At 44.4% G+C, this 10,503-nt stretch overlaps 1 protein-coding gene across 1 annotated transcript in view; it reads right to left on the bottom strand.

Moving 5' to 3' along the window:
• Positions 1-982: 982 nt before the first annotated feature.
• Positions 983-10,503, bottom strand: part of LOC123483332 (rho guanine nucleotide exchange factor 11-like) — a 29,044-nt gene continuing 19,523 nt past the window's right edge. Inside the window, 11 exon segments of the mRNA XM_045213136.1 lie at positions 983-2,946; positions 3,296-3,428; positions 3,518-3,849; positions 5,313-5,546; positions 5,679-5,849; positions 5,990-6,048; positions 6,224-6,304; positions 6,476-6,557; positions 6,806-6,988; positions 7,813-7,888; positions 8,027-8,175. Of these exon segments, the coding sequence (XP_045069071.1) occupies positions 2,888-2,946; positions 3,296-3,428; positions 3,518-3,849; positions 5,313-5,546; positions 5,679-5,849; positions 5,990-6,048; positions 6,224-6,304; positions 6,476-6,557; positions 6,806-6,988; positions 7,813-7,888; positions 8,027-8,175 (1,559 nt within the window). The 3' untranslated portion in view covers positions 983-2,887.

Raw genomic sequence — 10,503 nt, 5'->3', positions numbered from 1 at the left:
ATTTCATGAAGCTCCCAACGAACAGTTCTTGTGCTGACGTTACTTCCAGAGGCAGTTTGGAACTCGGTAGTGAGTGTTGCAAATGAGGACAGATGATTTTTACGCACTACACGCTTCAGCGGTCCGTTCTGTGAGCTTGTTGCGATCCCGTTCTACCACTTTGCTGGTTGCTCCTAGAGGTTGCTACTTCACAATAACAGCACTTACAGTTGACCGGGGCAGCTCTAGCAGGGCAGAAATTTGACGAACTGACTTGTTGGAAAGGTGGCATCCTATGACTGAGCTCTTCAGTAAGGCATTTTCTACTGCCAATGTTTGTCTATGGAGATTGCATGGCTGCGTGCACGATTTTATACACCTGTCAGAAACGGGTGTGGCTGAAATAGCCGAATCCACTAATTTGATGGGTGTCTATATACTTTTGTATATATAGTGTACCTTCTCCTCCAATGCATTTTGAGAAGGAAGCAAGGAGAGAGGACATGAGGAGTCAAGGAAATACAATTGAGATTCACCCATCATGTTAATTGCCCTTGGACTAAGGTCAGTTTGGATTTCCCTTACTGAGTAGAATATTTCCTGGCCCTCAACATCAATACTTGGCTTACTTTACTTAAGCCCTTGGCTCCTTTCCTATAAGGCGAATACAGTAGGCCGTTGACAAATGTCCATCTTCCTCAGTTTGGGGCAAGTTTTCCCAGGTCAAACCAATTGAGGCTGCTCACGGTCACCTCCGCCTGGACAGCTCTCCTCCAAGTGGTCAACTTCAATATGGGAGGCCCTAAAAGGCAATACATTTGTCGGGCCCTTGAGAGAGAAATTGGCCCGATATTGCTGTACTCAATAGTGGATGTATAATGTTTGAATACATATGCTTACTGGTAGCTTCATTTGATTCAGGATCTGTAAATGTTCAAGGTAGAGTTAGTGTCTTTCTCATATCAATGAGGGTGGGCGAGAGGACTCAAGTTTCAGGACTCAATCCTTTTTTCAAACAGTTATTTTTAATGTCATCACATTTTCCTTCTTTGCAGCTAACAATCTCACAATTTTTTTATACGGGAGAGAAAATAATTTACACTTTTTTCTTATTCATTTCTACAAAAATAAAATCTAAGAAAGGACTAAGGCTTTACAGAAGAAAAAAAACTACATAAAACAAGGTTGTAATTTCTATATTACAGGAGTGAACGAGATTTAAAATGAGAAAAGGATCATTAAAGACCTGTGTATGCATACCATAGTTTGTTGTGCAGCGGTTTGACAAAGGGAGGAAACATCAGTTCTAACCTCTATACGAGAGAGAGGTGGTTACAGAACTCAAGACCGAAATGTAGGAAAAACACAGAAGAAAAAGAAGCTACTCAAATGAGAGGGTAAACGAACGTAGAGATGAAAGTAAAAGTCTGGGATCGTCCACCATGCCTAGGTAAACGAAAAAACTGCATCCCTTCCGGAGCCCCAACACACACTTTAGTGTCACAGACATATCGTATGCTCACCACACACTTGAACAAGGGATTACATACGGTTAACAGACTTCCTCTCCCAATAAATACAAGTTGTCTGTGCAGTAGGTGTCTTTCAGTTCAAACCTATGCTACTCTGTATAAAGTAATATCCCTTCAGTTTTTGGTGTGGCAGTACAGCAAACACTACTCATGGTATCGTAGGGAGGAGGGGATTCACAGTATTATACACACACAATACAGTAGAGCATTCTTTAGGAAATAATGACGACATGATAGACAGAAATCTGTGTATTCATTGAACATGTTTCCTTTTTCGTAGTGGTGATCCCTCTATGTCTAGTAGTGCTGTTGACCAGACAACAGCCATTCAGTAGAGAACAGAGCAGTAGCAGTGTTACCACGGCTTGTCACTGTAGTAACCAGGAATACGTCGTCGCTACAGACAACCCATCCCGTAGCTTAGCAGCTGTACATACATGCAGGACTTGCTGCATTCGTCAGCATGACTGACCGACCGCAATCTTGGTTATCCCTAAACAACAACAACAAACCACCTCTTCCTTCATGGTGTTTCTCTCCTCTTGTGTGATTATGAAAACATATGTATCACATAACATGAGTGATATTATGGATGAATGAGGACTGTGCATGTTGTGATCTCTTTATGCAATTAACCTGAATACATAGATATATAGACACAGTCCTTCGATCAGCCTCCATGGCAGGCATATTGTAAAGCAACCAGTGGTAAAGAACTACCATCTTGGCTCAAACTAGGTGCAGCTTTGACTCACAATGGAGCCGGTGATCTGTCCAGTGTCCTGTCCCTCACCAATCCAATCAGCTGTGGCGTATGGATACATGACAGAGGATGCATTGTGGGTAAAGTGCTGGGTTCCTTCAGTTGTCCATTTGTTGTTATTTTCTCAAAACTTTTCACTTCTCAACTCTCTCCCTTGAACCCTGTCTTCTTTTCAAAGTATACTGACTTTTCCTTCAAATGTAGCCAACCTTATTCATTCCATTCAACATTTCATCCTTGACATTACTCCTTGTCAATTTAGATTCCTCTCACTTCTAGTACTCTCTCTTTGCTTCTTCACTGCTTCTTTACTTCTCAGTTTCTTCCTGTTTTCCCCTTCATCCTCTCGTCCCCGGACTCCTTCCTGCTCCACAGAGGTCAGGGGGCGGGAGCATCAATCCTGCATCACGTCCTGGTCTCCCAGGGCAACACCAATGACATCCCGGTACTTCATGGATTCTGCTCCCATGAGCAGTGCCTGCTGGGATTGGGGTGAGGGATGTGAGAGGGGGTTAGGGGGTAAAGGCTGGGGTCCCAGTCCATCAGTGTGTGTGTGCGTATGTCTACGGCAGGGTGGAGGTAAGTCTGTTAAGTCCTCACTGAGATGACAACTTTAGAATCCAGTGGAGAGGATCTTAGGCTTGGCTGGCTGTGCTGGGCTCGCCTCCTTTCCTGGAGGGAGGGGGGGGAGACAGAGAGAGAGGGAGGGAGGGGGGAGAAGAGAGAGACATAGAAAGAGAGAGAAAAAGGCGGGGAGAGAAAGAGAGAGGGGGGGAGAGAGAGACATAGAAAGAGAGAGGGGGGAGGGAGAGAGAGAGATAAAGAGAGGAAGAAAGAGAGAGATAGATAGATGTCAATAACAGAGTTGATGTAAACACAGACAAACCAACAACCAGAATGGCCCATATTGAATTTCAAGGTTTAAGAAATGCCTTTATGAAAAGGTGGTATCCAGACCAAATCTTTCAACAAAACCTATTCTGTATGACCCTGACATCTGCTATCTGACCCCTGAACTCACCGTCCCCCAGGTCCCGGTCCAGAAACGGTGTCCTGGCGATGGTTCCCTGGTTACGAAAGAGGTCACCAGACTCCGGATAGACAGGTGGCTCTCTCAGTGTTTTCAGGAGCTGGTGATGAGCCGTCTCTATGTCCTGAGGGGGTTATGAGTGGAGAAAATGAAAAGTAAAGGTTAGCGTGGAAATAATGTCGGTGTGTGTGTGTGTGTGTTTAAACGCCTTACCCTCAGCTGGTGCAGCTTGCTCATCAACTCCTCGATGGTGTGGAAAATCTCATCCACGTTCTTGATCACATGGCTCTGGTGGCTCTTTTGTGATTGGCCCTGCCCTTCCTCCCGACTCAGATTTCCCCTCTCTGATTGGTTGTCCGCAGACATGATGGAAACGACCTGCCCTTCTTTCTCATGAGTCTGTACGGGCGATGACATCACTTCCTGTTCCAGATCAGGAAGTTCAGTGGAGGTCGGGGTGGTGGGGTCGTCAACCTCATCTGTGTGACTCTCGTCCAGCAGTCCCTCTCCCTGCACTGGTGGCATCACCAGGTAGAACAAGTTTCCTACAGCACAGTCGGTTTACAGAGTTGCAATGAGCACCCTCAGGAACGAAAGACAATCTTCATGGTAAATCTTCACTGTGAAATCTTATAGTATGCAGCTATAGAGTATGCCCAGAGGGTTCTGTTCAGTAGGTATGAATTGGAAAACGTTTTGGAAATGGAAAAGTGAAAATGAGTGTTCTTATTGGACAAATTCAGGTAGAACCAAACTATCTGCGTTTCAAAATAGTTCTCTGAACATGACGCTGGTGTAGTAGTCAAACATGCTCAGACAGAGAGAATTGGACCTAATGGAAGATATTCAATGAAGGTTTGACGAGGGCAACTAGACTGTCTACTGGAGCGGTACCTCGTACACTGGCCTCGCCTCTCGGCTCAGAGGATTGGTCAGAGATGGAGTGAAAGACAGAGTGTGTGTGTGTGTGTGTGTCAGGCAGTAGATTTGTGTGTGTGTAGGGGAGCAGCTTCGTAGTGTCAAGGGGTGAGAGTTTGAGTGTAAGTAGAGGGAGATGATGTGATATTGTATGAGAGTGTGACAGAAGGTGGTGAGACAGAAGAAAATAAAGAAAGAAAGAACGAAAGAAGAGATCAGAAGAAAACCAGATCAGTTGAATCTAAGAGCTTTGTGACCCTGTAGAAGGAAGAGGAGGAGTGTGTGACCCTGTAGAAGGAAGAGGAGGAGTGTGACACGCAGAAGGAAGAGGAGGAGTGTGTGACCCTGTAGAAGGAAGAGGAGGAGTGTGTGACCCTGTAGAAGGAAGAGGAGGAGTGTGTGACCCTGTAGAAGGAAGAGGAGGAGTGTGTGACCCTGTAGAAGGAAGAGGAGGAGTGTGTGACCCTGTAGAAGGAAGTGGAGGAGTGTGTAACACGCAGAAGGAAGAGGAGGTGTGTGACCCTGTAGAAGGAAGAGGAGGAGTGTGTAACACGCAGAAGGAAGAGGAGGAGTGTGTGACCCTGTAGAAGGAAGAGGAGGAGTGTGTGACCCTGTAGAAGGAAGAGGAGGAGTGTGTGACCCTGTAGAAGGAAGAGGAGGAGTGTGTGACCCTGTAGAAGGAAGAGGAGGAGTGTGTGACCCTGTAGAAGGAAGAGGAGGAGTGTGTGACCCTGTAGAAGGAAGAGGAGGAGTGTGTGACCCTGCAGAAGGAAGAGGAGGAGTGTGTGACCCTGTAGAAGGAAGAGGAGGAGTGTGTGACCCTGTAGAAGGAAGAGGAGGAGTGTGTGACCCTGCAGAAGGAAGAGGAGGAGTGTGTGACCCTGTAGAAGGAAGAGGAGTGTGTAACACGCAGAAGGAAGAGGAGGAGTGTATATTATAAACAACCAGAGGCATTTAGTTGTCATTCAGTAGTCTGACTTGATTTGACCATATATTAGACACTAAGGTGTCTCCACAAAGAAACAAGCAGTCATTTAATTAAAATGGACAACAATAGGAGGTTACTGTCTAAATCTTCTGTCCTCGTTACCTTTCCTCACAACATGCACACTGGGGGACTCCACCTCCGAGGGCGGGGCTTCTGCATGCTCAGCCTCCCATTGGCTGGGACTGACGCTAAGGAGCGTCTCAGAGGACGCCGGCCTCTGTCTGTCATTGAACGGGCTCCTCTCATTGGCTGCCTCGTTTGTGGGCGTGCCGACTGAGTCGTGACTCCACCCATCTTCCTCCAGGTCGCGTAAAATCAGCTGCCTTAGCATCTCCACTGAAAAGGCAGAAAAGAGGTATTGAATAAGTGGAAAGTTGATTCTCAACCAAACACATTCTAGTGACGCTAGTACATACTTATACAAAATCATATTTTAACATGTTGAAGTCAAGTCTCTTGCTTTCTCACCGTCTTCAAGAGCTGCCTCTGCTACGCCAATTTGTTTCTTGACGTAGTCCCGCCCCTCACCATAGAGGAAAGCCCCTGATTGGTCCGTTGGTGTGGTGGGCGTAAGCTCGTTGTCCTCATCGTTAGGGGAGTCCGTCTCCATGAAAACCACCTGCTCCGTCATCGAGTTGTCTAGGGAGATGAAAGATAATCAATGTGATGAACGACAGAGGAGAGTAGGGGAATATCCTACAGAAATAAATATTTATATCTGTACTCACTATAATCCACTTCAAAAACATACATTTCCTTACTAAGACGATTTGTCTCACCTGATTGATAGACATGGCTGCCAGTTGAGACAGGGGAAGCATTGCCAAGACTTGGGGAGCTGAGTGAGTGAGAGAGAGAGAGAGGAGAGAGAGAGAAGAGAAGAGAGAGAGAGAGAGGAGAGAGAGATGGAATTAGTACGGCTTAGGACAACTATAGAGAATGGTCTGCAATGCTATCAGTCTATAGGTCTTCAATGGTAATTGATAGAAATGGGCCAGTTTAGGAATACTCACAAAATAGGTGTGGATCTGTTATTGGTCGAAGGTGAGGAGCCAGCAGCCAATGAGATGGTCTTTTCAAGTTGGTCCTTCCAGCTGTGAAAAATAAAAAATAAATAAAATGTCACTCAAAATGTCCACCAAAGCTTTTCCATGTGATGAGTAAAATGCTGCAGGTCAAAATCCTGATGAACCTCTCATGTATATTATCTGTAAATTGGTGGACTATATTCCTGGTATAGATATGGATGATGTAGATGTACTTACGTGTTTTTCTCTGAGGACGACCCTGCGACCAGTTCATAGATCTGTCTCTCTGTGGTGCTGATGACGTACAGGGCCTTGTTGTCTGAGGAGGGAATCATAGACACAATCAAACCATCATCATCACAGGGATAATAAAGCCATTATCTTATCATTATCTTGCACAATTCTCATAACGCAAAATTATTGAGATCCCATTTTCTGTTACTACATTGTTGTTTCAGCATTAACAAAAACTGTTGTCTAAATCTAACCCCAACCACTGATTCATCTATACACAACCATTGGCCACTCCACACTTTGTCCCATAACCCCTGACCTCTAACCTCTTACCTGTGGCCACAGAGCGCACCAGGAGAGAGTCTAGCTGGACCACGGGGCTGAAGGAGGCCTTGGTGTCTCCGCTACCCCCTCCTCCTCCCCCCAGCCAGCGGGACGGGCAGCGCAGCAGCAGCCGGTCGTCTGGACCTCTCTGGAGCAGAACCAGCAGGTCTGACAGCAGTAGGGCCTGGATCTCTGGGAGATGAGGGAGAACCAGAACCACATGGTTAGAACCCTTACAGAACACTGATAACTAGAACCTGCAGGTCTGACAGCAGTAGGGCCTGGATCTCTGGGAGAACCAGAACCACACGGTTAGAACCCTTACAGAACACTGATAACTAGAACCTAGAACCTGCAGGTCTGACAGCAGTAGGGCCTGGATCTCTGGGAGAACCAGAACCACACGGTTAGAACCCTTACAGAACACTGATAACTAGAACCTAGAACCTGCAGGTCTGACAGCAGTAGGGCCTGGATCTCTGGGAGAACCAGAACCACATGGTTAGAACCCTTGCAGAACACTGATAACTAGAACCTAGAACCTGCAGGTCTGACAGCAGTAGGGACTGGATCTCTGGGAGAACCAGAACCACATGGTTAGAACCCTTACAGAACACTGATAACTATAACCTATAACCTGCAGGTCTGACAGCATTAGGGCCTGGATCTCTGGGAGAATCAGAACTACATGGTTAGAACCCTTACAGAACATGGATAACTAGAACCTAAAACCTGCAGGTCTGACAGCAGTAGGGCCTGGATCTCTGGGAAAGGGAAAAATTGAAGATAGTCACCCAAAAAGTTAACAAGGCACAAAAGATTCAACTCCCAGTTTATTATCTTGTGACTGAAGCAACATTTCAGCAGAATCAGAACAGTGACTTCAATATGGAATACATGTCTAGGACAGTGTCGCCCAAATGGTAACTCGCAGCTGATTCTTTTTAGCTCTGGACAGAGTAGCCAACAGAAACTAAGGCACAACAGTTTTATCTGTGGCGTGTAGTGGGTCTTACCTAAGGTTTTGTCTTTATTGACTTTCCAGGTGAGAGGACCCTCATGGATCATTGTCTTACTGGTCAGGTCCAGACTCTGACAGGACAGAGGACATCATCATAACAGCGCTGTTCTATTATGTGTTGGAGGGAAAGATTAACTTTGAAGAGGAGGAAAATACTAACTTTGAAGTGGAGGAAAATAGGACAAAAAGAGATCAAATCTGGGCGGTACCTTGAACTGTGGCGTGGGGTCCAGCCTGCGCTGGTATTGGTTGAGCCGTTGCCGGTGTTCCGTCTCCCTGACGACTTCATTGACGGCCTGCAGTATCCCGCGGCAACAGGCCTGTGCCCGTTGGAGAGGCGGGAGGTCTGTGGAGCCACCTGTAGGAAGAGGCGGACGTTACACCCAGTGACATCACAAAATCAAATAGGACCAGTTAGTTCAAAGCAGTAGCTACTCTTACTACCACTACTAAGACTAACACACTCACCTAACTACTAAGACTAACACACTCGGCTAACTACTAAGACTAACATACTCACCTAACTACTAAGACTAACACACTCACCTAACTACTAAGACTAACACACTCACCTAACTACTAAGACTAACACATCACCTAACTACTAAGACTAACATACTCACCTAACTACTAAGACTAACACACTCACCTAACTACTAAGACTAACACACTCACCTAACTACTAAGACTAACACATCACCTAACTACTAAGACTAACACACTCGGCTAACTACTAAGACTAACACACTCACCTAACTACTAAGACTAACACATCACCTAACTACTAAGACTAACACATCCCTTAACTACTAAGACATCACCTACCTACTAAGACTAACACATCACCTACCTACTAAGACTAACACATCACCTAACTACTAAGACTAACACACTCACCTAACTACTAAGACTAACACATCACCTAACTACTAAGACTAACATACTCACCTAACTACTAAGACATCACCTAACTACTAAGACTAACACATCCCTTAACTACTAAGACATCACCTACCTACTAAGACTAACACATCACCTACCTACTAAGACTAACACATCACCTAACTACTAAGACTAACACACTCACCTAACTACTAAGACTAACACATCACCTAACTACTAAGACTAACATACTCACCTAACTACTAAGACATCACCTAACTACTAAGACTAACACATCCCTTAACTACTAAGACATCACCTACCTACTAAGACTAACACATCACCTACCTACTAAGACTAACACATCACCTAACTACTAAGACTAACACACTCACCTAACTACTAAGACTAACACATCACCTAACTACTAAGACTAACACATCCCTTAACTACTAAGACATCACCTACCTACTAAGACTAAGACATCACCTACCTACTAAGACTAACACATCACCTAACTACTAAGACTAACACATCACCTAACTACTAAGACATCACCTACCTACTAAGACTAACACATCACCTAACTACTAAGACTAACACATCACCTAACTACTAAGACTAACACATCACCTAACTACTAAGACTAACACATCACCTAACTACTAAGACTAACACATCACCTAACTACTAAGACTAACACATCACCTAACTACTAAGACTAACACATCACCTAACTACTAAGACTAACACATCACCTAACTACTAAGACTAACACATCACCTAACTACTAAGACTAACACATCACCTAACTACTAAGACTAACACATCACCTAACTACTAAGACTAACACATCCCCTAACTACTAAGACTAACACATCACCTAACTACTAAGACTAACACATCACCTAACTACTAAGACTAACACATCACCTAACTACTAAGACTAACACACTCGGCTAACTACTAAGACTAACACACTCACCTAACTACTAAGACTAACACATCACCTAACTACTAAGACTAACACATCCCTTAACTACTAAGACATCACCTACCTACTAAGACTAACACATCACCTACCTACTAAGACTAACACATCACCTAACTACTAAGACTAACACACTCACCTAACTACTAAGACTAACACATCACCTAACTACTAAGACTAACATACTCACCTAACTACTAACACATCACCTACCTACTAAGACTAACACATCACCTAACTACTAAGACTAACACATCACCTAACTACTAAGACTAACACATCACCTACCTACTAAGACTAACACATCACCTAACTACTAAGACTAACACACTCACCTAACTACTAAGACTAACACATCACCTAACTACTAAGACTAACACATCCCTTAACTACTAAGACATCACCTACCTACTAAGACTAAGACATCACCTACCTACTAAGACTAACACATCACCTAACTACTAAGACTAACACATCACCTAACTACTAAGACATCACCTACCTACTAAGACTAACACATCACCTACCTACTAAGACTAACACATCACCTAACTACTAAGACTAACACATCACCTAACTACTAAGACTAACACATCACCTAACTACTAAGACTAACACATCACCTAACTACTAAGACTAACACATCACCTAACTACTAAGACTAACACATCGCCTAACTACTAAGACTAACACATCGCCTAACTACTAAGACTAACATATCACCCAACAGTAACCTAATAAAGACCACTGGTGCTAAACTGTCAGACTGTGTGAGTGATAGAGAGATGGATCCTACGTACCTTCTGTGTTTGA

Source organism: Coregonus clupeaformis, unplaced genomic scaffold, assembly GCF_020615455.1.
Source record: "Coregonus clupeaformis isolate EN_2021a unplaced genomic scaffold, ASM2061545v1 scaf0079, whole genome shotgun sequence".
Lineage (NCBI taxonomy): Eukaryota > Metazoa > Chordata > Actinopteri > Salmoniformes > Salmonidae > Coregonus > Coregonus clupeaformis.
This window is presented reverse-complemented; position numbering and strand designations above follow the sequence as displayed.